The sequence below is a fragment of the Fukomys damarensis genome, unplaced genomic scaffold (assembly GCF_012274545.1).
Source record: "Fukomys damarensis isolate Sample0158 unplaced genomic scaffold, DMR_v1.0_HiC HiC_scaffold_5, whole genome shotgun sequence".
Classification (NCBI taxonomy): Eukaryota; Metazoa; Chordata; class Mammalia; order Rodentia; family Bathyergidae; genus Fukomys; species Fukomys damarensis.
In genome coordinates this window covers 72,596,930-72,623,377 of record NW_022900917.1, presented here as the reverse complement: position 1 = coordinate 72,623,377, position 26,448 = coordinate 72,596,930, and the positions used below count along the sequence as shown (strand labels likewise).

The following is a 26,448-nucleotide window of genomic DNA, read 5'->3' as shown; positions in this document are numbered from 1 at the left end:
CTATAGCTAGGTACACTGCTGTCTTTGTCTCTTCCTTCATATTTCACAAAGAAGAGAATCATAACTACACTAGTGCCAGATAATGATGGGTTAGATTGTGTTGGTAAAGGATTATGTTGCTCTCTAGAATTTCTCTGATATTATTCACATTTCATCTAGAAAAGCAGAAGCTACTCTTTTAGTCAGCTTTCTCACTAGGACAGAATACGAGATACCTGAAGCTTAAAGAAGTTTATTTTGGCTCAGTATTTCTGTGGATTCAGTCCATGGTTGAATGGCTCCCAAGAAGAAGGCAGCATGGTGAAGGGCCCATTGGAAGAAAGTTCTCACATCATGGTGGTTATGAAGCAGAGAGAAAGAAAGAGCCAGAGATGAAGATTAAACCCTTTCAAGTCCCATCCCCAGTGACTTGTCCCTTCCAACCAGGTCCTGCCTCCCAAAATGAGGCTTCTGGGGGATATTTTAGATCTACACCATTAATAGCCACCAGTCATTTAAAACGGGCTTTGATAGGTGAATTTATAGAAATATTAGAAGCCTGAAGCAAAGCAGATGCTAAGGTGGTTTAGTTATTAATGGAAACTGCAGGAAGTAACAGTTGCTTCTAGGGCTGGGGAACAAGAGAAAAGAGATTAAGGAGAATGTAGGAGCTTGAAGGAGGAGCCCTGTAGGCAGAGAGGCTCAGGCTTCTGAAAGGGGTCAGGTACTGCCCTGCTTCTGGGACTTCACAAGAAGCCGGAGCCTAGACTCGTAGCTGTCTTTAATGGGAAGATGTAACTACAGGACTTGCAAAACAGAAAGGGATATTCTTTCTTCCTACCTGCCAGTTTTCTTTTAGTGATATTTTCTGACTGTACAGTTTCATAAAAACAATTTGATAAGTAGACTTTGTGCAGTATTTGAAGATACAGTGTGTGAATATTTTCAGAAGCAGATATACTAAGTGAGGTTGACATAATTTGAATTCTTATTTTGGCTTGTACTTCTTTTTGCAGCCACTGAAGAAATATTCATCTTAAACCTTTGACCTTGAAACATGGTAGTGGAGTGATATAAGTGGCTTTCAGGCTAGCAAAACCATAATTTCAACTTTGATTCCATCTGTCTAACTCATATTTTGTTTGTTTGTTTGTTTGTTTTTTTGGTACTGGGGATTGAACTCAGGACCTTGCACTTGCAAGGCAGGCAGTGGAACCAGTGAGCCAGATTCCCGGCCCTGACTCATGTTTTTGTGAAGTAGATTGATGAGAAGAGTCTTTTCAGCATGTATTATACACTTCCATGATTGTACTTTTCATGGCCCATCAATTCAGCCACATCTAGGTGCTCAGTGAAGTGCCTGTCATTGGAAATTCTGTGGAAAGAAACCAAAGCAGACACAAAAGTTCCAAGGAGAGGGAAATCTTGCTGTGTTAGAGAAGCTGCAAGAAGTCTGTTGTTGAGATGAATGAACCCTGTTACCATGGAAAGTGGTGGAAGGTGAGGCCAGAGTGAGCTGAAAACACCTCAGATAGGGTTTTATAGGACCTGGTTAGGGTATGGGTTTTATTCTGAGTATGATGGGACCATTGCATTGCATAGTTTTGAAAAGAGAAAGGATGTGGTCTGATTTATAGTTTTTAAAAATTGCTTTGCCTTTTATAATAAGAGATTGTAGGAAGAGGCAAGGATAGAAGCAGAGAGACCACTTAGAGCCCTTGAAGTAATCCTAGCAAGAAATGGTGGTGAAAGGGATGAGTGAAGTGCTGGAGCTTGTGAGACAGAGTGTCCTGTAAGTACGTGACAAGTATGTGGAGGGGCGTCCAGTTATCCTGGCTGATGGTGAGGTGGAGATGAGATTCTACCATTGGAGCCGGAGACATGGAAGTTTCTTGGTGACCTGGTCACTGCAGTTTTAATAGTGTGAGCCTGGGGCAAAAGCTCTGTTGGAATATGTTTAATAGAGAATGGAAGGGGAGAGGAAAGAAAGGCAATGAGTATGGAAGACTTAAAAGTAATTTTGCTGCAAAGAGAAGCAAGGGAAGAGGGCGGGAGCTGTTGAGGGAATTGGAGTCAAGGCATGTTTTAAAATGGGGGAAATAAATGCATGTATTCTGACAGGTACAGAAAGAGAAAAACCATAAAGCAGGAAGGAAACCAGGAAAATATGCTGTCCTAAATGTCACATGAAGAACGTTTTTCCTGGAAGTAGGGAGTGATAAATGGGGCCAAAAGCTGTCGAGTTCACTGATTGAAGGGTAAGCATTGTCCTTTAATTTTAAGTAGATGCGGATTTCGGTGACTTCGGTAGGAGCAGTTTCATTGAGGTAATAATAAAAGATAGATCAGAATAAGTCAGAAGTAGAGAGACCTAAGTACAAGCAGTTCATTTGACAAGTCTTCCTTGAAAGAGGACTGGAAGTGGTGTGGTGGTAGGGGACATAGAAGCAGGTGGGAGAACAGTGCCCAGAGGAAAGGCTGTCTCTTTGGGAAGAGGTGCAGAAGGTGGAGCATGTGATTACTGCTGAAGACAGGGTGGCAGAAAAGGCAGTGTGTCTCCATTTTGTATGTGTGAGAGAACGGGTGGAGGGTAGTGAGGTCATTTCTTGTATGGATGAGCTGTTGGAAGCTTGAGATTTCTTTTTCTTTTTTTTTTTTTTTTTTTGGTACTGGGGATCAAATTTGGGCACTTGCGCTTGCCAGGCAGGCAGCAGAACCACTGAGCTAAATCCCTGGCTCAGAAGATTTCTTTTAAATGGGTAGCGTGGTCCTGGGGATATGTAGTAGAACTGCCAGGCAAATCTGACAGTGTACTTCATGTTCGTGATCATCCATTAAGAGCAGTGACCCTCAGCCAGGGGTAGTTTCGCCTTTCTGGGGACATTTGACCAGACGTTGTTTGTCTCCAACGGGGTAGGGAGATCCAAGGTAACAAGAGAGTGAGCTGGGATGCTGCCAGAGACAGCCTGTCAGGTGGTGACTGTCCCCCTTAGCAAAGGATTATAGGGCTGTAAGGTCAGCATGCTGAGTTTGAGAAGTAATGCTGGTCAGCATATTACCGAGCGTACCTTCCTCCCCTGCCTTCTCACACTCTACCCTCAAGTATTTTCTGTGTTCATAAGCTGGAAGCAAGGGAAGCTAACACTGTCTTGGTTTGATCCCGATGTGGTCTTTGTGCCGGGGCTGAGGTAGAGGGTAATGGGTTGGTGGTTGCAGCCCCTCTGCAGAGGCTTGGTACAGAGGCCTCTTAAGGAGGCAGCCTCTGTGGCTTGCTGAGAGAGAGGAGGAAGGACAGTCCGGGAGCTTCCATGTGTTTCTTTTGGCACCTGTTAATCTCTGGGGAACTTCTTTGCAAATACTTTGTGGAAAAATTATCTGATGTATTAAGTCTTTTTGTTAGCTTAAAAGTACACTTTCCTGACCACTGGCTAGGATTAGTGTTTTCCTTTCTAGATAGATAATGTTATTCACTTGGAAATGGACATTTAACATACAAGCTCATGGTTACAAAATTCCACCAGAAATACTACAGCCTCTTAGAAAGTCAATCATTTCTGGTTTCTTTGTATTATGTTTATATTAAACTTCTTTTTATTTATAACAGTTTTAATCGAAGGATTATAATAAAATGATTTGAAAGGCAGTTCTTTAGCTTTTCTCCCCCCTCCTAAATCCAGATAGTAAGACTATTACTCTAACTGATAATATATGTCACTTACTTTGAAGCCAGACATGGTGGTGCACTCCAGCACTCAGGAGGCTGAAGCAGGAGGATCAACATGAGTTTGAGGCTAGCCTGGGTTACATAGTGAATTCAAGACTACATAGCAAAAACTTGCCTCAAAAACAAGAACAAAAAACTGTATGCATTTTTTAAAAACTCATAAAATGATATCTATTAAAAAACTATCTTACTTACTTAGAAACAGTGCCTCTAAAATAAACCAGCAGTACTTTTTTTTTTTTTTTTTTTTTTTTCAGTGGCTTATGGACTCTTGTGTGTCTAAATGTCACTCTTGCTGGAGCAGATGTTTTTTTTTTTTTTTTTTTTTTTTTTGTACCAGGGATTGAACTTGGGACCTTGCGCTTTCAAGGCAGGTGGTGGCACCATTGAGCTAAATCCCTGGTTTAAATTATATCTTTTAGTATCTCACAGATTAGATTTATTCATTCTTCTGCAATTTAGAAATCTTACCAGAACTCTTTTAGATGCAAATGTCAGAAATCCAGCTCAACTGGTGTTTAAAGAAGCTAAGGCATTTTATAACTAGGGGAAAGTCAAGCAGCTAAGCTGAATGTGGTGGCAGCTGGACCTTGAGAATAAGTAGAATCATAAGTTAATGATGCCAGGACACCTACAGGGCTCCCCACTGCACGTTGTCTCTTTTGCGAGGGACAGTAAGTATCTCCTGTGGCAGGAAGTGCAGCCGCTGCGGTTTCCTTGGCCTTGCATTTCACATGTTCTGCTGCTGGGAATCATTGCTGTGATGCTTCCGTGGAAATGGCAGCAAATAAACTGCCAGGCTTGTTACAAAATGTTGTGCTTGGGTTAACATTTTTAATAACTTTACTGGAGGAATTCTCAGCAGTGGATATTATTAATGCATGTTTTACAGGTGATAGATGGAGATGTGGAGGGGTTAGAAATTTAACTAAGGAAATTCACAGAGCTTGGAATTGGCTAGCTGGGTTTGGAAGCCAGGCAGTCCAGTGTCTGCTGGAACTGGCAGTTAGCCACTGTATTAGTTGAAATCAGTCACACTGAGGGGAGGGGAGGCTTTATTTTTGTTTCCTCTGTATTAAAATGTGGCAAGGCAAGGTATGACTTTTAATTTTTTTGTTTAACTTTTATAAAAGACAGAACTGGCAATGTTTATAATGGGAACACTTTTCAGATATTTGAAAAACTAAAATTTTATTCAAAGAAATGTGTGGGGTACGTTTCCTACAAAGCATCTATTCTGTGTGCTTATAGTAGAGGGAATTTCTGCATTGGACAGTAGTTGTGCTAGATTAGTGGTCCTCAGCTAGTGGTGATTTTGCCCCCAGGGAACAGTTTTTGTTTGTCCTAACTTATGTGGGAGGGTTGCTACTGGTATTGTTTTGTGGGTTGAAGCCCAGGATATTGCTGGAGGAATATCACACAGTGTGATAGGCCCCCATAAGAAAAGAACTTTCCAGCACCAAAGGCTAATAGTACCAAAGATGAGACACTATGCTGAATATGTCTCATTTTCAAAATAAAATGTCTGTATATGGGATGAAAAGGCAAGAAATTCTAAACAAATCAAGGACTTTGGAGAATGAGTAGGTCAAGACCATTATGATGCAGTGTTGAGGATGTAGGACAACATTAGGCCAGGTACCTGGAAGAATTGAGTAGTGCAAAAAGTGTGCAGATGGGGATGTAGGAAAATGGGCAGATAAATCTGGCCAGTTCGTGTGTTTTCCCTGAGGTGCACACAGGTAAAAGTTAGAAGCCTAAATTATGCCTTCTTCCTCCTTTTGTACCTGGTAATGCTCGTCTTTTCAGAAGACTACTTTTTTTTATCAGCAATATTGTCAATACAAGTGAGCTAAATAAAGATGGGGCTAGATCAGGTTCTGATACAGAGATTGAAACTCATTGATAAATTGAAGAATTGTTTTTTTAAAGTGGAGTTATTTTCAAAGTGTAATTTTTATGATTTTTTTTTTTAGTTTATCTAAAGTGTCATATGTTAAATGCTTTCTTTGTATCAGACACTGCAGAGTCAGTGTTTAATCTTATTGAACCCTCCTAATAACACTTTTAGGTCAGTGCTGTCATTATCTTTGTGGTCCTAATCCAGAAGTGAGTCCCAGAGAAGTAAACAGTTTTCCTTAAGTCAGAGGTCTAATAAGTTAGACTTGGCATTCTGGTTTGATATCATAGCTTAATTTTTTTCCCCCCTTCAGGACCAGATTGAACTCAGAATCTTGCACTTACCAGGCACGTGCCATGCCTCTGAGCTACATCATTGGCCATGTAGTTTTTTGTTCTTTTTGTGTTTTGTTTTTCTTACATATTTTCTGTCTGTAGTGCACAGTTTAATGCCACAGATAAGTTTTTGAGTATCTAGTCTTAGTTCTTGTTAATAAGAGAACATATATGTTTGAAAATATACTCCTGTATGAAAGCTTTTGAAAATTAATGCTATGAAATATCCCATTTCCAAGTGATTCCATGAGAAACCTAATGAATAAATCTGGCAACCAGTTTGAGATAATTTGGATATGATAATTTAGGAAAAATGTGTATCTTTTTCTGAAATATAAAAGCTCAATATTAAGACTTTACACTATAGAATTATCTTCTATACAAGATAATTAAAGTATTAAATACTCCCATAGCTGACCCACTGACTTATCCCGGCTAATCCACTCATGCAAAACACCCTCCAAAATCACACCATGCAAATGCTGTAAGGTAGATGTTTACAGAGAGGACCATTCAGTATTTATCATACTTGTGAATGAATTAGATCCCTTTAACATTTTATGCAAAACGTGTGTTCCTTCCATCTGACTTCTGTCTCTAAACAAGTAATTGTCTCATGTATGGATCTGCATCCTAGCTGAGAAGCTGACAGGAACACAAGCCATTTCTGGGAGCAGGTTGGGGAAGGGGTGGATGACAGAGTGACCTTTCCAGTGTTAGTTCCTTTCCGACTTCTTAGAATGGAGGTGTATGACAAGATGTCTTCTTTCATTAATACTAATGTTGCTTTTACGTTGGATTTACATGTGCTAGCAGCTTAGGGAGGGTGCATAAGGGCAGGTCTGATACTGTAGTTTGCCTTTCCTGTTGTCACTTCATCTCCCAGGTTTGAGCCTGGTTTCCTGAGTTCCTGTGACACCATCTTTCATCTTCATACTCATGGAGTTAACGGCAACATCTTGGCAAAATTATGCCAGTGCCTTAGTTTTACCTATTTTCCCCTTCGGTAAATTTAGTAAGTTGTAATTTGTGTGCTTACTTAAGATACATATCAGATATAGTTGTATGTAGTTGATAGTCTAAAAGTTAAATAATCAAAGTTTGATTAAATGGAAAATTAAGAAATATTGGTTTGTGTGGTAATTTTAATGGGTCATTAATTAATAACTTTTAGTCTAATGGTTAAATGTGGTTTGAATACTATCTTCTTTGTATTCCTATAGGATTTGATTCGGCAAGAAGGAAAATACCCTATTAATTTAAAAATAATGGTCTTGATATTTACTTAACTGAAAAATCTAGTTTTGCTGTTAATTTCAATTGAGAATATATACCTCAAAAATTGTAAGGAACAACATTAACAGATATTAATTAAATGTGAATATTTGAAGTTATATGTAAAAATATAATCCTTTTTTCTCATCTTGATTTATGTAATTTTTTTGACATGTGAAAAAGAGGGACAGGATCTATAAATTCAGCCAAATGTGCTTTTGTTGTTCCAATTTTTAATGCCAGAAGCGTATAAACCTGCACCTGTTGGTAATTATGAGCAAGCCAGCCTTTACCAAATCCCAGGCCTCTGCTTAAAATTTTTTATTGGAACTAAATGATGTTGCCATTTTTATTTTTAGGTTTGCTGGCATGGGTAATCTCATTAAGGTGCTAACCAGGGACATAGACCACAATGCAGCACATTTTTTCTTGGACTTTGAAAGTAAGTCTCTTAGCCCTTCACAGCTGGTGCATAATGGTAAAGGTGAAAGGTTAATTACATTCACACCACAGTGAAGGCCAGCCAAAGTAATTGTTGATTAAATATGGGGATCAAATAAAGGTTGCATGATTTTTTTCTTAATAGTAGGCAAACATCACCATCATATGTATCCTTTAGTTTTTCATTTGCTAAAATCATGTTGAGTCTGTAGCCAGTACTGTCCTTCATTAGTCCATGAAGCAAGAAGCCTTATGATGAACATTCTAGCAGTATGCTGTAGTGACTGTCCAGGCGACCAGGGTCGTGCTGTACATCTAAACCAATACTTTAAATAACTTGAACAAATTACTGATGAAACAAATTTGGTTAAAGATAATATGCTCTGTTTAATTACATACAGGAAGTATGTTTTATATTCTATTTTAAAATGAGTTGCAAAGGTGAACTTTCACCAAACCTCTTTATGTTTGGCTTTGAAATAATGTTTCAGTGCTATATAACAAAATCATATGTGAATAATTATTGATCAGAAATTTCTTTTTCAGAATACTAGCACTATTGGAATACTTAAAGAATTTTTCATTATAAGGCCATTAATGAAACTTGTCTTGGGAGAATTTGAGAAGAATTAGAGCAACAGTTGTGCCATTATATAGAGGAAAAACCACATTTCACCCCTAGGTCCTACATAGCAACACCTTGAGAGCCCGGTTTGCTGTCTGCCAGAGCACAGTCTGGGTAACCCGAAGGACGAATTCATGGCCTAATGAACATTTTCCCTGTTACTATTTTTTAAAATAAATTTCAGATGTTCTTTTTTATAAAGGAATATTTTTCTCTTTTCTCATTCTTGTCTTGACAGGTACCTTAACATGGGGAATCTTCTTAAAGTTTTGACATGCACAGACCTTGAGCAGGGGCCAAATTTTTTCCTTGATTTTGAAAGTGAGAAGATGATTTTATATCTATTTCTCTTTGCCTGCAGTAGACTGCGTCTGTCTTGCACTAAATGAATGTTTTCACTTCACCATTTTTTTAACTGCTTTGCATGACTGAGCTATGAATTGTTTGAGTGAAATTTCTGGTGCCTTCTAGAACTGGAAGTCGTATTTTATAGATTAAATCATGATGATAAAAGGTCTTTATTTGAATTTTTATAAGAGATTTTATATCTCTTAATTGGAGATTATGGTATAATTTGATATCTAATGAAAAAATTTTGGTGGAAAGGAAAAATACTACCTCAAGATTTATTAATAGAAGAAGTATTTGGGAAAGATTGTATTGCAGTTGAGAAAAAATGCTTATATTCCATTTACTTTATATGCATATAAAAGTATTTTAAACACAAATCTGTTCATGAAGGCCATTCAGAGCTCAGTAATTTGGGCATAATATTAAAAGGTAAGTGTGAACCTAAATTTTTTAGTCTTTGCAGATAATTTAAAAGTTAAAGTTGACTTTATGTATTTATTTCAGGATTTCATTTTTTTCTAACTCTAAATAAAGAGAAAAACAATAGGTTCACAGACCTTTAAGTAATTTGCCTTCTGTTTGTTCCATGTTGCATGACCTATGTAATGTGGTCTGCGAGTGGCAGGTAAGTGTCCCTGACCCCGCCCCCTGCATGCTGCAGAGCTCTTGCTTTTGGCTGTCTGTATCGCTTTAGCTTGTCTGGTTGTTACATTGAGAAAAGTGGTATTAAATTGGTGTGTTAGTGTGAATGTTGCTGTTTTAACTGATTATCAGAAAATTGTTAGGAAAGGGTGAAGAGATAGCTTTTAGAGTCTTGATCATATGATTCTCTTAACATTTTTACCTGAGGTTAAAACATTTGAATAGAGTTTTAAATACTTAAAGTTTAAGACTTTTCTGATTTTAAAAAGAAAACAAACCATCTCTCTTAAAATAAGCCCCAACAGTCACCTTCTTTTCCACCAGCTAGTTTAGTTTTTACAATTTTATACAGTTCATTATTTTATGAATCATTTATATATTTTTCCCTTAAACCAGAACACTTTATATGAACACATCAGTTTTTATGGTCTGTCTCCTTTTTACAGAATATTTGTGATTTCTGATATTTTCTTACTCTTATTTACATGCCTGTGGACAATCTGTTACAGTTTGAGTACTGTGTGTAGTAGTAATGTCATCATCATTTATCAGTTATATTACTGGATGGGGGAATGGATTAAGTGAACATTAGTTTTCTTGACCCTTCTCAACAATTTAACAGTGCTCTTTTAAGTGCATGTTTAGCATGAATTTTAATCAGCTTGGGGATGTTGAGCAGATTGTTCACTTGAAGATTATTCTTTCAGATGAGGCAATTTACCTTAAAAGCTGTATTTTAGTTTATTTGCATCTATTTCAAACTTGGTCTTGTATATTTTTCTTCTCCTCTGTCTCCTTTTTCTTCTTTGTCCCAAATTTCTTACATTTGCAGAATCTTGGCTCTGACACAGTCAAGATCTTGTTCAAGACTTGGCACTTGATCTTTTTATAAACCCACCGTTATGTCGTGGTCCAGAGGGAAGCATGGATTGAAAGGCAGTGCTTGAAAGGTTGTGTAGTCCTACCTTCCCAATCTTTGGGGGTTTGGATCATTATCCTTAACATTTAACTTAGTGGCAGGAGGAGGTTAAAATTACCAACAAGACTAATAATCAGCATTGTAGAATTACATATAAGGTGTTAACTTCTTAAAGGTAGATACAAATTTTTTTGTTGTTTTGTTTTTCGGGATAGGATTTTGCTACATACTTCAAGCTGGTCTTGAGCTTAACTATGTTGCCCAGGCTGGCCTTGAATTTGCAGCAATCCTTCTGCCTCAGCCTTGCAAGTGCTGGGATTACAGCTGTGTGCTACATAAATTTTAAAATGATACTTTTGTCTCCACCAGCCAACGTAGAACTTTTGGTTTGACCTTGCTAGTATACTGTAAATGAAATTTAGTGAAGACTCACTCTGTATCAGACCAGAGTTTACTCATTGTTACTTCTTAGATTTTTAAATATGTTTTCTTTTAATTGTAGCATTGATGTTTTCTTAATCTTTTCTCTCACCCATTTGCATATTTTTCTTCTTTTTGGAAGTACACATTTGCAAAACCTTACCGTATTGTTAGGCTATCATTGAGACATTGGCCTATCAGATAGTCCTCTCTTAAACTGTTTTATACGAGACTTAAAATTGCCAGAATGGTTGGTTTGCCAGTTTTTTATTATTATGCAGCATAAAGCCACATTGTTTTTATTAAATACAGTAGTTAATACTACCTCGCTCATTTCTAGTTTGAAGCAGTGTGCAGGTCCATAGAATAATTTAATTATAACCATTATTCTAATTGTTGAAATCTAGTCCAGTATGTCTTCATGATTGGGTCATATAGAAATAATTCTATGCAGATATACATGGCTTTTAGCATCAGGTTGTATAAATTAAGTATCCCAGTGCATTTGAAATAGGATTTCATGGAACATACAGTTTTCAAAATGATAACTGTCTTTAAAGAAAGTCATTACTCTCTTAACCTACACCCGTTCCCATTCTGCTTTTATTTCTGTTTAATGTGCGTTTGTAGTTTGTCTCTTGTCTGCCCACCAGTAGGTGCTGGGGATGTAAAGGTAGTATGACACAGCCCCAGCTTTAGAGAAGCTCTTGGTTGGATAGATGGAGATGCAGACCCATAATTTTATTTACATAAATTACATTCAGAATACTGATCAGAAGTTACTAGCTGAACAATGAGTAGATTGGGCATCATCATGAAAGACAATGAGGTATTTAAACTGGAGGGTAAATTAGAATATTTCAAGCTTATTTAGTGGAGGACACTAGAAAGAAGCAGCATCTTCTTCAGGCATGAAGTGTCATTTCCAGTTTGGTGAAATATAATGTCCTTTACCTGCACGGATTCCCTAGTCATACCTGTAGATAGGGAATAGGTTTTATTTTTATTTTATGTAATAATGGTTCAGTTAAGATAAAAGCCTAGAAGTGCTCCATAAAATCTGGCAGTAGTTATGCTAGTGTTAAAAAACACTGAATGGATGGGGCCTGGGATTTAGCTCAGCCGTTCGGTGGCCTGCCTTGCAAGCGCAAGGACCTGAGTTCAGTCCCCGGTACCAAAAAACAAAAAAACAAAAAAAACAACAAAAAACCACTGAATGGGGACCTGTGTAGTCAGTAGCGTTCCCCCTTCTTGGAATATTTTACTGTTTGAGAACAACAACATGGTTGATTTATGGTTCATTTTCATGACATCTTTAGTTTCTATAATTATTGCATCTATTAACTCACTAAATTCTGGTTCATGAAAGAAGAGGACTTTTGTTTTTGTGTCCCTTCTCGGCCTTAGCAAAATGCTTTCTAAATGATGGAAGTTCAGTATTTGTTAAAGTTGATTTGTGTGCATCAAGGTAGATCAAAATAAAAGTAATAGATTATTTATAAAGAAAATAAAATCTGCTTTCTCTGATTCTTTTTTAACACTGCCTTTCCATTGATTCCTACACTTCTTCCCCATGTCTTTTTGTGTTTCCTCCCTTCATTTAAAAATGCTAATACACACTCTCTAACTTTGTTTTTTATACATTTTATCTCGCATACTTTCAATTACTTTTGCCCTACATGTTCTTGGAAATAACTTTATTCTGGTGGCATTAAAATTTTTAAAAAGAAAATTATATAAGATTATATTGTTCAGAGATCAAAATGCCTAATAGCTTCCTTTAATTCATGCTGGAGACTTATAGGTGTCCTTTCTCATTCATTCAGAAAGTATTTATTATAGAAAATTCACCAGATCCTCAGTTTCTATGTTAAACCAGCAGTATGTTATATGCATTTTGGTCCCTGCCTTTGTGAAACTTATGGAGATAAATTATAAATATTTGTTGAACCAATGAGAGGTTAAAGCAGAAAAACCTCTTATTACAATTATTTTTATATTGACTTGATTTTATTTTTCCTTTCATAACTAATTTCTTAATTATAATACCTTTGTTTTTTTAGTTATTTTTAATAATTCTCCTATACCTTAACCCTGTAGGAAATTGGTGTGAAATTATTAAAATATGTAATTTTATCTTCATACAGTAAGCGCAACTAAAACATGCTTTAATATCCTCAAACAGCTTTGAAAACAGCCTGAGTAAAAAGTAGATAATACTATTTTGCAGTTTTGTTAGCAGGCTAAGTGATACTTTTTTCTTGAAATTGTACAGCCATTCTTTTTTCCTAAAAATCAAAGTGACAAGTCTTGGTTACATTATTTTTTGGGGAAAAAAATGCTTTATTTACAATCTTTTTTCCTTCCCTAGTAGTTTGGCCCTCTGCATGTCTTGCTTTCATTAAATTAGTGCTTACTTGTCTGCTCTTTTCTGTTTGTCTCGTTTCTACAGCAGTCTTCAGCAGCTTTCAAAATTATAAATGTGACTTTCCTGTGGCAGTTTAAAAAATGTTAAATTGGTGTGGTGTTGGGTATTTTTTCCACCCTTGGGGAAACTTGAATCTTTTCCTTTATTTTTAAATTTCTTGGTACTTATGAAACCTTCACTAGCTATTAACTACAAGGTCTTTCTAAGTCTCCTTGATAATGTTTCTTTTATATGTAAACCTCAGCATTACATTTTTATGTTAACAGCTAGTCACCATACCACAAATACATATTTTAGTATTTTCAAACTTCACAAATGTCTCTGATACATAATAGATAAAATATTGTCCTGTGTCATGAATTCCCACTTCATGAATTCAAACTATAAGATGTGTCTCCTATTGATGTTATGTCTGTAGTTCCACAATTGCATATGGAAAAGTATAAAACTGTCACTTGTGCATGTAAAAAGCATTTTTTTCTGCTGCATCTGGTGTAAGTATAAAAGTTATATGAGTGTGCTTTTTTTTTAACGTCTTTGGAATACCTTTGGAATAGGGTCTGGCTAAGATGTGAAAAAGGTATTACTTGCTAAAATGACAGACTGATTTTAAAAATCCAGTCATTTAGCTGCAGTATCAGTGTTTTCTCCAAATCATGCCCTTGCAGCTTTGAACACAGTCCTTTAATACTCCAATTAGCTCTTTTTATGTAATTATTTTGTCATAGTATTTTTAACATAAAATAATTTCTGAAAAGAAATTTGAAAAATAATGAAACATGAAACACAAATTTTTAAAGTTGGCTTTGCACATGGATGTTATTTTCTTATTGCTGTAGTACTGCTTTATGTATGCTGAATTTAAAATTTGATACTGAAATTGTTAATTTTTGGAGCATGTTTTCTTTTTGGCTAGTTGGCAGGCTCAATAGGTAGAATTGAAGTATGGTTTCCCCCAAGTGCAAAATAAGTTTCAGGGCATCTTTAACCCCTACTTTTATCTTTTATATATGAAATGTTTCTTTTAAATTTTCAGGGAAAGACATAAATAGATTATTTTGTGTTTGTAGGGAGATGAAGTGGATACAGACAAAGTCTGGATACTAGTTTTACATGCGTGGTAGGCCATGAGATTTGCTAATAGTCTTAATTCATCTTATAAATACAGACTGCCTCCTTCCCTGCATAAGACTTTTTTTTTTGTATCGGGAATCGAACTCCGGTTCTTGAGCTTGCGAGGTAGGTGGAGGAACCACTGAGCTAAATCCCCAGACCTGCCCCCGTGTGCACACAAGAGAAAACTTTAACATGGAGGAATTGTGCTAGCATAGTTCTTCCCTAAAGCATTATGGTAATCATAGTGTTTATCATTTTATGTGCATTATGCCTTATCTGCAGTATTGGATGTGGTATAGTTCAAAAAATTTATGAAAAGCACTTTTCTTGTGGAGCCATACCCTTTTTATAAGAAAAGATGATTAGAAACATTTGTCCAAAAAAAAAAAAATTTTTTTTCCTTAGAGAAACAGATGACTAAGTTAGTAAAAATAGAACTTCTGTTGCCTCAAATTTAGCAGAGAAATCCAGATTTCATCATTCTTTAGCATATGTTCTGTGGCTTATACCACAAGTGGTAAAAATGGCCGTATGTTTGTGTCCCTTCTTGTAACTAATTCTTCTTCATTTTTTTTCTCACTTAGCCCCAAGTGTGTATGGCCTCAGTTTTTGCTTTAGTATTTCTGTAATTGTCTTGCAGTATAAAGTGTCTCAGGAATTGTGGAGCAGTTTTATAACTGTCACGAGCTCCCCTGCAAAGGAACTGACCTTGAGATCATTAGCGGAGAAGTTCAGTGCTGCTGCCTTCACTTAGTCTTCATTGCGCATGCAGGACCTTCCCTTTCTTCTGTGCTCGGATTTGCCAAGACTGTTTAAAATGGTCGCAAGGGAAAGGGAGCATCTAGGAACTTTTTTGAAAAGTTTTTACTTTTTTCCTCTATTAAAACCCAGTTAAAATAAAATTACTATAGGAAAATAATGTCAGCCTGAAACTGTAGATGAACAAGATATTTAGATATTTTAGTAGGTTTTCATTTCTGTTGCATTAAAATAAATCATTACTGATGAATTGATAGTAGTGATAGTGATAAATGTAATGGAAAATGTCTGTCGATTAAAATTTTTAATTCTAATTCTCAGATTGGTTAATTATATCAGGTTATGATTTATAATCTAAGTGTTAAATAGTAAAAGTTGCTGTTTCTTTGCTTCTCTGTAATTTTATAAACTTGAGACTAATTATTCAAATGTAGAATTTTAGAAAAATTATTGATCTTTTTTAAGAAGGGCAAAGTTAACATTGAATAAAATGTAACTCTTCTGTGGAAATTTGGATTGTTAATTGCTTAGAGTTTATGTATATTTTTAAAAATTCATGCCACTGTAAATTTTCTTGTGCTTCCCTGCTGTTTAGATGCCCAGCCCACAGAGTCTGAGAAGGAAATTTATAATCAGGTGAATGTAGTATTGAAAGATGCAGAAGGCATCTTGGAGGACTTGCAGTCATACAGAGGAGCTGGCCATGAAATACGAGAGGTAAAGCTTAATTACACATTTTCTAGTAGGCTAAAGTCAACGTCGTCTCACTTGTTTTTAATTTTCTGTGTTTTCTAAACTTTAGAAGTTTCCATTTCATATCAAGTATGTTTGAAAGAATATCATTTGGCATTATTTTCTAAGTGGTTATGCTGATACAAGGGTAAAAGGAAAACGTCATAAATGTGTAATTTATGTTAAAGATTGATTTATTTATTGCTTACTCTCACATTTGAACTTTACGTTTTCCATGGGGAACTAGCTGTACTTTTTAAGTTAGGGAGAGGGGAGAAGAGCCTAACTTTCTATGGCTTGTTCTTCAGTCTGTTTTTCTACTCTTTAGCTCCCTGGGAGAAAGTTGAAATCACTCAGGCAGCTGGTCTCTCCACCTCCGTCTCCACCTCCCTCCTGTCCAGTGACTTTCACCTCCGGGGAAGTCTGGTTTGGTTTCCCTCTGCTTTTGTCTCCAAACCTCTGAATTTATCCAGGTTTCTAGCACACTTCTCTTGTAGTTTTTATATTTTTCAGAAGCTGTTTTGCATCTACTTTTACTAAGACTAATTTCTTACCTTTATTCTCCATCCCATTCTGGAACTTGACTGTATAAATTACTCCTCTTAATTATGTTTGTTCTCTTTTCACTTTTACTGGTCTCTTACCTCAGCACCTACTTACTCAGCTGTCCTGTAATATCAGATTCCCCAGATGCTGGGCCTTCATCTTTTTCTGGTTACCTCACTTTCGGAGGGTAGTGCTTGTTTTGTTTCTCCGCCCTCTGCTTCTGTTATTCTCAGTAGTGAGTAATGCAGAGATCATCAAGGACCAGTGCTTTGGGTTTATCGCCCCTATTCGGCTTCCTTTCTCTTCTGAGATGTGGAGTGCTAGTGAAGACAGTAAAGTGCAGGCCCTAGAAGATGGCAGAGGAGAAACTGTGATGGTTGACTGTGTGTGTAGTGTAAGGCAGAAGGGCTGAGTGTGGTGGTGCACACCAGCTACTGGGGAGGCTGAGGCAGGAGGTCCGAAATTCCTGGCAATTTAGGGGGCCCTTTCTCAAATTTTTAAAAGGGCAGGACAGGGAAGTAGATAAATAAAACATACAAGCTAGAAAACTTTAAAAAAAAATCTGTAAATGGGGGACAAATATGTTAACAATTGGAACTTTTGAAGAAATTTTCTTTGAGATAATATAAATAGAAAAGGTTTTTAAATAGTAGGAGTTCAGCTTAAATTGAGAAAAGACGACAAAAATAAAAGCTGAATATATGCCAAATATACAAAGAACTGATAATTTTAATTAACTGTCATCAATATTAAGACATTAATATTGCCAATTAGTAAGGCTTAAGAGAGTGAAAAATCATACTACCTGTGGAAAATAACAGACAGCAGAAAAAAATGTTCAGCTTTTGCTAGTAAGTGCACACTACTGTCAGGTTTTGGTTGGTTTATAAAGATAATCTCAATGCAAGTGATACTAAAGAATGGTTGTCTACATACTGTTATTTGGAACAGTAAATAATGCATAAAATAAGAACTCTGTGGTTATTATACTCTTGCACCAAGTACTACTATCTTTGGAAATATGTTCCTATATAGCTCAACTATAATTTAATAGGAAATATGAATGTGAAAACCTTTATGGCTCCCTTGTTTACTGTAGCAAAAATGTGGAAGCAAATCAGAGCTGTTGTGAAGATAAAAAGTTATTCATGTGCTGGGCGTGGTGGCACAAATCTGTAATCCCAGCACTCGGGAGGCTGAGGCAGGAGGATCGCTGTGAGTTCGAGACCAGCCTGGGCTACATAGTGAGTTCCAGGTTAGTCTCAACTACATAGTGAGACCCTGTCTCACAAAACAAAAAACAAACAAACAAAAAAAATTATTCATGTAAAGAACACAGCATAGTGCTTGAAACACAGCTAACATAAACTGAGACTCTGATCACTGGTATGTTAATGTTGTAAAATATATGAGTGAAGATAGGCTCTGTAAGCTCGCATACCCTGTTCTCTAGGATAAAGCCCTGGGAAAGGAAAGAAGTACTTTCCTAGTGTGTAGGGATATCCTGTGAGTTATAGTAAGTACCTGCTTCACAGCAACCCACTGGCTGAAATTTACTAAGTGCTTTTGTGCTGGTTAAACTATAATGGGTGTTAACCAGAATCCTTAGCCTAACAGCAGAGAAACTGATTCAAAAGAAGAAAGAATCAGAAGCTCAAGCAGAGTCATAAAAATGTTTGTCATGAAAGAACACCAGCGCCCTTAGTTCCACATTCAAGGAAGACAGTATCAGAGAAATACTCTGTTCAAGGAAACAAAAGCCATTTACTGGAGCGTTTTCATTTTCATACTATGAGAATGAATTGATTTTTAGCAAATCATTGCTAGACCCCTTGCAGAAAATGTTGGAAGGGCTTCTCCTAAGAAGTAAATGAAATTTTAATTTTCAAATGTTTATTTCTTCAGTAGTAAAATAAACAAATTTATACTATTTGATATAAAACATTACTAAGTCTGAGCTTGAGGCTAGAAGGAGTTTTTTCATAATGTCAGAGACTGACATGTTAGGAGTGTTATGTTGGTGTGATGTCAGATTTTCTTTACTACCTCAATATTTCTAGATAGTCACATAAGATTGATTTCAAGTTCCTATTAGGTATTTTTATTAAAATAAAAATTTGTAAATACAAATATATAAATCTCAAGCAATTTACTGCCCATTTTGTAGCCAATTTATTTACAGAACCCTTTAACTTTACCTTTGTTCAGTTTTTTTTTTTTTCCTTGATTACGTTCTTTTGTGTGGAGTGGGTGGTGATGTCTTGGGAAAATCTAAACATGTCATTACCTCCTAGTAATGTTTATAAGCAGACCTCTACCTTGATTATGAATTTCAACTTCAGGTGATGTATTTAAGTTTTTTTTTAATATTAGAGAAAGAAAAGCATTATGTTCTATAAAAGATTAAAAAAGCATCTTTAATCCCAAAGAAAGGTAGAAGCAAGAATAGGTTTATTTGGAATAACCCTTGATATTCAGAAAAGGTTGCCTAACAGCTTATAAGATTGGTTTAGATAAAAGCATATTTGTATTAAGGGTCTCCAGATTATGTTCTCTTTTTACCTCTTTCAGATTTGAAATCAGTCATCTTACTGAGGAAAGCCTGAGAACTTAAAATCTAGAGTAGGATTTTTAGTTACAGGGAGTAAGCATCGGTGACAGTTTCTGAATCATACTTTTCAGATAAATTAAGCTTCTAAGTGTTTGCTAGGTTTCTTAGAGCTAGTCTAGGCGTTGGTTGTCTCTTAACCTGTTCCCAGGGTTTGTCATCTTCATTTATTGCCAAACTTTTTAATTTCCTGTTGAAGAACTACTAAAAGGATTTCCTGTATTTTAATATAAAATGGTATTATTTTGATTTAACAAATCTTAACTGTTTTTATTCTTTGGATTTTAAAGGCAATCCAGCATCCAGCAGATGAGAAGTTACAAGAGAAGGCATGGGGTGCAGTTGTTCCGTTAGTAGGCAAATTAAAGAAATTTTATGAATTTTCTCAGAGGTTAGGTAAGTTGAAAGTTTTGTAATTATGACTCCTTAGTGAAAAACATTAAGGCCAGAAGTTTAATTTAGACTATTTCATGTTTGCAATACTGAATTGGACTGAATATCTGATATATAAATAAACCAGGCTGTAAGGTTACAGTGACCTTTGAATTATTTACACCATTTTCTTACAAATTATAAATTTCCACAAGGGAATCTCTTTGATTTCTTTGCGTGCTAAAGAATCTTTGTATTAGAAAGCATTTGGTAGAGTTTGTGTCAAATTCTATAGTTAATCCTTTCTCATATGATTTTTAAGAACACAAAAATTTTAATAACTCAAGGATTCCACTAGACTGTTAAATGTAAACCAGAATTTGGAATACAAAAATTTTAATAACTAAAGGAGTCCACTAGACTGTTAAATGTAAACCAGAAGTTGGAATAGAAGGGTTGGTATAAGTTACCTTTAGCTTACTATAAATAAGAATTGCGTTGTAACTTTTTTTTTTTAGTATAACAATTACAGTATTTGCTTTTTGGTTCTTTTTCTGTGTAGTCTGTAGCTTTGTTACCCTCTGTAACCTGTCACCCGAGGTCTCTTAATCTTGGATATCTTGGTGATTACATATTGAAAGTTTGTCTTATGCTGCTACTTTCTAGTTGTATTTGTAGTTCAAGTGTTTGAGAAGGCTTAGGTTTCTTTCTTTTTTTAGGGTCTCTTTTTTTTTAAAGATAACATTGGCTACACCAGTGATGTACATAATGATCACTTTCATCATAGGGAATTTCTGCCTATACACGATATGGCTTTATTCTTCTTTTTTTCCCCATTTCCTTCCCTTTCCTTCAAATCTTCTTCCTGTTCTTATTTACAAAAGCTTTGTTTCTATGATTTTCTTGTTGTTTTTTTTTCTTTTTCTATTTTCCTTCCTTCCCTCTTCTCTCTCCCTTCCTTGTTCCCCTTCCCATTTGAACATTTCCTTCATATTTCCCAATGTTTGTCATCCATTTTGGACCTTATTCACACTTTCAGTTTCTCACACAAGAGAATGCAACATTTAAACTTATGTGTCCAATGTATTTCACTTAAAAGTATGGTCTTAAGTTTATCCTCTTTATGGCAGAGTAGTATTTCATTGTATTAAAAAAACCACATAAAAGGCTTAGATTTCTACTGCAGCTATCTTAGGCTGTTAGCATATATCAGTGATAGGAGAATAATTGGAAAATAGGCCAACCTGTTTGGACTTAAATGCTTTCCTGTATCTTAACCACTGGATAAATCAGCCTGGTGATGTGTGTCCCATTATGAGTACTCTTCCATTTCGGCAGGGAGATACAGTAACACAGCTGTCAGTCTTCCTGCTGTTGTTCTGGGGATTTGAACCTTCGTTATTGTGTTCTAGAGACTTCTGGAATGTTATGAGTAAAGTACAATTTAGGATCTAATGGATTACTGTCATCTTAGTAACTTTCTGGTTTCCTTGCAAAGAAGATGCATTTCCTTGCTTGACTCACTCAATAGTTGTTGAATGAGTGAGTGACATATTAACAGATACGCACATTTGATATATCAAATACAATAAGTCCTCGACTTACAAGTGAGCTCTGTTCTGGGGTTCATTCATAAGTTGGACAAAGTGTGACTTATAACCTTTGATGAAAATACACAATGGAAAATACACAAACAGCAAAAATACTGTAAATAAGGTATTTTTACTTTTACAGTTACTTTAAAATGGTGGTACAGTACAACACCTGGCATATAGGGGATGCGTAGAATGAGCTGATAAGAGGAGAGTTGCTCATTGGAGGAGGGAGGTTAGTGTCGAATTGTCTACGATGAGAAAAAAAGAACTACTACACAGATATCACAGGATCATTTTTTTCACAAGTGTAGACAGGATTGAAACCATCAGAAACCTGTGTCAGCATCTGGTGGGAGTGAAATTCTATTTTGCCTTCCATCTTCTCTTGCTGATGATCCTTCAGCTCTGCCCTCTCCCACCTACCCTGTCTCCTCCAGTTAGTAGTTGTCACACTGTACAGCAAGCACACAGCGGCACGATTGTGACAGTGTCCAGCAGACTCATGAGCTACTTCCGCTGGCTTGCATATTTGTAGATGGACAGGGAGCTGTCATCTGACTAATTGGGAAGATGCTGAGCTTTTCTGACAGGGTTTCTTTAGGCTAGCCTGAGAAGCTTCTTAGGCTTGCTTGTTGGGAGGCCTTCAAGTCGTTCCTGTTGCAGCAGCAGCCTATGGGAAATGTTGTGTGATCAGGCAGTAGGCATACTGTTCTGTCTTGCCTCAGTCTTCCGTCTGTTCCAGGGGCTCATTTTAAGTACTGCCTCCAGGAGAAAGAATGACCAAGTCTTATCTAATGTGTTGAGTTATTTTCAATGGGCTTTTATCAAAACTGGTTTAAAAGTGCCGTAGCAATTGTGGTCATGTTTGTTAACTTTCTTGAGTCCTCCCTAGTGCACATCCTTTGGGTTTTCTTCTGAGGACTCCAGGGCTGCTGTTTGAGGTGGCAGTTGGTGAGGATAGAAGGCTGTTTTCTCTGAAGGGAACTCTTTGCAGGGTCCTCTTCTGGTTATTTCATTGTTTCCCCTGCTTTTTCTAGCCTGTGAACAAGTTTGTCTCTGTTCCTCCCAGTTATCTTTTCCTGCAGCATCATTGACTGCAGCATAGCTTTGACTCCTGCTATGGGGCAGCTGCTTACCACTTATGTCTCAGAATTTAAGGATTGGTAGACACTTTGCTTATACTTTTTCTGAAAATTGTAACCATGTGGCTTTGAGCTTCCTCTTAGCCCAGTCCCTAAATCATCTCTTCTTTGACCTCCCTTTCCAACTCGGCCACCTTCTGGGGGACGCTTCATTTTGGATTGCTGTCTTGTGGCAGGGCATTGTGGGCCAATGGGACTGTCTTATGTCAGCACAGGCCTACAGGGGTGAGGCTTCCCTTTTCTGGTAGTTCTGCCATTGAGACTGCCAGCTATTCTGAACAGAAGTTCTGCAGCTCCATTCACTGGCCGAAGCACCTAACTGACCACTCCCTCTCCCTGAAGTGGTAGAACACTTGGAATGCTGAAATCAACCCTGAGGCTTAATCATATCTAGGTATACAAATTTACTTTTCTTGTAATATCCTGTAACTGTTTCTTTATTATAATATTGTTTCTTGTTCCCCTGTCTCACAGACTTTGCTTCCATGTACATTAACACTGACACATGCAATGAATCTTGGGAGAAACAAACTTTTTTCTAAAAAACCAGAAACATTTTTCTTCTTAATTCATCTTATTCATATCTACACTTATACCTTTATAAGTTACCTATGCTCTAGAGTCCAGTCTCCACTGCAAACGGAATGAGGTTTTAAAGCGCTAACCTTGATGTTGTCACTACCCCTCTTAAATGGTTTCTCCAGGGACATTGGGATGACACGATCAGGGTGCTTAATTGGCACATATGGTATTCATTTTGTCTTAATCTTTGGTTTCTCCCTTTCTTTCCCTCTCTATTCCACCTATATAGTTTTCTTGCCATTTCTTAACTGTTTCATGCTCTTCTCAGTTCCGGATCTGGCTCCGTGCCTTGTTAGTTGGCAAACTCCTGCTCATTCTTAGCTTACAATTTAGTCGTAGCGCATTGTCACTTATTCAGGGAGACTTCAGTGCTCCCATTGTGTTTCTTTCCACTGTATTCTGTCCCATATTCTTCTTTTCAGCACATATTACACCTGTCATCAGTTTTCTTTCTCCTTCATAGTAAGGCTGTCTGAGGTCATAGTGTCTTCATCTGTTTCCCCAGGACCTGGTGTAGACTCTTAACAGGTTTTTTGATTTACTGAAAAAGAGGACAGTGGCTGTCATTTAGATTATTATTGTGTAATGAGGAGAATGTCTGAAATATCTAGCTTAGTACAGTGTCTGGCACATTATAGATACGTAAGAAGTACCCAGTATTTGTAATATTGATACTTCATAAGGTTTCAGAATGCTAGGTAGAATGTTGCCTCATCTGAAAGACAATTTATTTTGGTGGATTTTAAGATCAGAAGAACCTGGCATGTACGAGCTACACCCTGGGGCTCTGGCTTCTTTTGAACTCAGGTTATCATTGTAATACCCTTCATGGTTGGTGGCAGCAGGTAAATGAGAAGGCTATGTTAAATGTACAGAGTGGATTATAATTAGGTCTTCATAAATAGTAGAGCTGGTATTGTTTAAGTTAAAGGCCGATAGTCTGACATAAATTTATTAAACGTTTAATATTTGTTTATTTTGACTTTTATTAATGTTATGCTACCACTTAACTCTGTTAGGTCTTTTTTTGTTTGTAGAATCTAGCATTGTTTTCTAACCCTGTAACAAATACATGAATTAGTTTATGTTTATGATTTCCTTCAATTGAAATATCGTTATTTCCATTTTTAAACATAGTATTAGTCTCATATTCCAAAGGAGAATTATTTCAGAGGAACTAGTTTGCTTATTAGAATTAGAAAATTTTTATTATGATCCCTGAGATGCCATATCCAAAGATATTTAGAAAGGTTGTTAAGCTAGGTTTTTAAATTTATTCTTCCTCTTTTTTTTTTTTTTTTTTTTTTTTTTTGGTACTGGGATCAAACTCTGGCCCTCGCGCTTGAGGCAGGTGGCAGAACCACTGAGCCAAATCCCGGCCCAAGAGTTGACTTTTGATTGGGATGTTTACTCCAGAGTCACATTCTGCATTGTTTTGAATCTAGGTTTACGGAATTTTAAAATCGAATTAGCTACTTTAGGATTTTGAGTGTATTAAACAGTGTTTAGTTTGAGCATAATACATTAGCAGTGGCAAAATTTTAACTTCTCTAATTGGTTTGATTTTGTGTAGAGCAACTTTTAAAGAGACATTTTGGAAATTTAAAATATTTAAAATAATAATTAAATAATAAAATATTTAAAATAATAAACAGCTACCAGAGATGCGAACAATTTAATGTTTTTATTTTCTTTTACTTAGAAGCTGCATTGAGAGGCCTCCTGGGAGCCTTGACCAGTACCCCATATTCTCCCACCCAGCATCTAGAGCGAGAGCAGGCTCTTGCTAAACAGTTTGCAGAAATTCTTCACTTCACACTGCGCTTTGATGAACTCAAGGTAGAATTTTCTGCTGACCCCTGTGTTCCAAAACTATTTATTTCGATCAGTACTAGGAGGAAAACCCTGGAAACTTTGTTAAAACGCATTCAGATGATGTCTACTGGACAGTACCAAAAGCGAAAAGCTGGATTTGAAAATAATGAAGTCTTTTTTAAATATATGCCAAATAGAAAATTGCCCAGTATTTTTCATTTTTAAAACAACTGAAATAATAATATTGAACTGCCTTTCTGGTTTTTTTCTACTCATTCCCAGTATTTTCAACAGTATTAAAAACTTAAAAAATTTTCTCTTGTCCTTTCTCCTCTCCCTCCATTACCTCTCTCTTCTTCCTTCCCCTTCTCTTGCTCTTTACAGTACACTATTTATAGATGCACTGTTGGAAAGGGTGGAGTATAAAGGAATAAGTACTGGTTTCATGCCAGGAGACCTGATTTCAGTTCAGGCTCCAGCACAGTAGGTAATTATTAGACCTTAGGCATGTCCTGTGATTTTTCAAGGATTTGAGTACCCACTCTAGAAAACGGAAGAGCTGGATTCCTAACTTTGACAATTTATGGTTATATCATAGACAATTGATAATTCTCGTTAATAATGATATTTATAAATTTTACAAATGATACTTATATAATATTTTGGTCTGCTTGAGGATTACCCTGTTCATTAAATATAAATACACACACATCCTTACTCAAAACAATGCCTGTACATTTCTTCTTGGTTGTTTTTGTAATACCCATCTTTTTGGTAAACAAGCTTTTTGTTATCTGAAAATACTGAAAAGAAAATATATTGCCCTTGACTGAAAAACAATCTGTATGATTTTATATGCTCAGAAAGAATTGGGTACGATGTTTTAAGCTTTCTTAGATGATACCACATTTGTATTTCAAATGACTTTAAAAATAGAGGATATTGCATAACTAGTTAAAACTATATATAGATTTTCAACTTGTTACATTCACTTTTGGCTTATAACACATTTTTCTTTCATAAATACCTTCTTTAGATGACAAATCCTGCCATACAGAATGATTTCAGCTATTACAGAAGAACGTTGAGTCGAATGAGGATTAATAATGTTCCAGTAAGTTAGTGCCCTGAATTAGGGGGTGGTAAGAGCAGATCCGTTCTTCATTTTATTCTTCCATTTGTTCATTCATTCACCCATTCATTCAGATGTTAAAGCTATCATTAAAGTTAGTAATTATGGACAACCACAGCTGTGTGAGGAGAGAGCAAACTAACAGACGATATGCTATTTTTGTGTTTTTCCTTTCAGACTTAAATCCCCATGACTACTTCAATAACATTACTTTTTGTCTGTGTAACATACATGCTATAATCTTTTCTTTGTATTCTCATTTTAATTGTACAGAAATTTTTTCAGTTAGTGGTTTTGAGGGTTTTTTTGTCCTCATGTTCTTAGAACTAAAGAATCCTGGAAAGAAATTAACCTTGAATAAGAAAAAATTACTGATAATGTTGAGAGGGAAGGCCCTGGACTACTTGCACATCTGTGCCTAATTATGGCTCCCAAGAAAATAAATGGCTTCTTGGCCTTATCCTTGGCTAGCACAGCTTCTTTTCTGATTTCTTTTTGCCTGTTAATCTCTTGCCATCCTCTTCTTAAGCTCCTGTTAACAGGTATGCTTCCCTACTTCTAAGGAGTTTAGTATTAGAAGTAAAATTTAAGATATGAAGAGTATCTTTTTCCTATTTTGAGGACCTATATTGTGCTGATTGGTGTGAGAAGTGGCAAAATTTCAAAGATCAACTGTGGTCTCAGGTAGTTTAGTGGAGAAATGCTTTTAACTCTGTTTAGAGTGGTTAGTAAAATGAAAGACTAAAAAAAAATTCCAAAGGAGCCTTTGTTTTTTTTCTTTTTTCTTTTTGGTACCGGGGATCGAACTCAGGTCCTTATGCTTGAAAGGCAGGCGGCGGAACCACTGAGCTAAATCCCTGGCCCGAGGAGCCTTTCTTTTCATTGAAAATATACTTTTTTAAAGTGGTTACTCTCAAAAGAAGTAAAGATTTTTTTTCCCATGAAACATCTGTTACTTGCATCAGTTTGGTTTTACGCAGACCAATTCCTAGTGTAGAGCCGATTTCCTT

At 36.3% G+C, this 26,448-nt stretch overlaps 1 protein-coding gene across 10 annotated transcripts in view; it reads left to right on the top strand.

Annotated features, from left to right (window-relative positions):
* Positions 1-26,448, top strand: part of Cyrib (CYFIP related Rac1 interactor B) — a 113,719-nt gene that overhangs the window by 76,323 nt on the left and 10,948 nt on the right. For 5 of the 10 annotated variants that reach the window (XM_019210480.2, XM_019210481.2, XM_010642866.3 and 2 more), the window contains 4 exons: positions 15,510-15,631; positions 19,091-19,196; positions 24,194-24,330; positions 25,343-25,420. In XM_019210480.2, coding sequence (XP_019066025.1) covers positions 15,510-15,631; positions 19,091-19,196; positions 24,194-24,330; positions 25,343-25,420 — 443 coding nt within the window. Of the gene's footprint in view, positions 1-7,572; positions 7,656-8,517; positions 8,601-15,509; positions 15,632-19,090; positions 19,197-24,193; positions 24,331-25,342; positions 25,421-26,448 lie in introns of those variants that run through there. The other 5 variants (XM_010642871.3, XM_010642872.3, XM_010642867.3 and 2 more) reach the window with 3 other exon arrangements.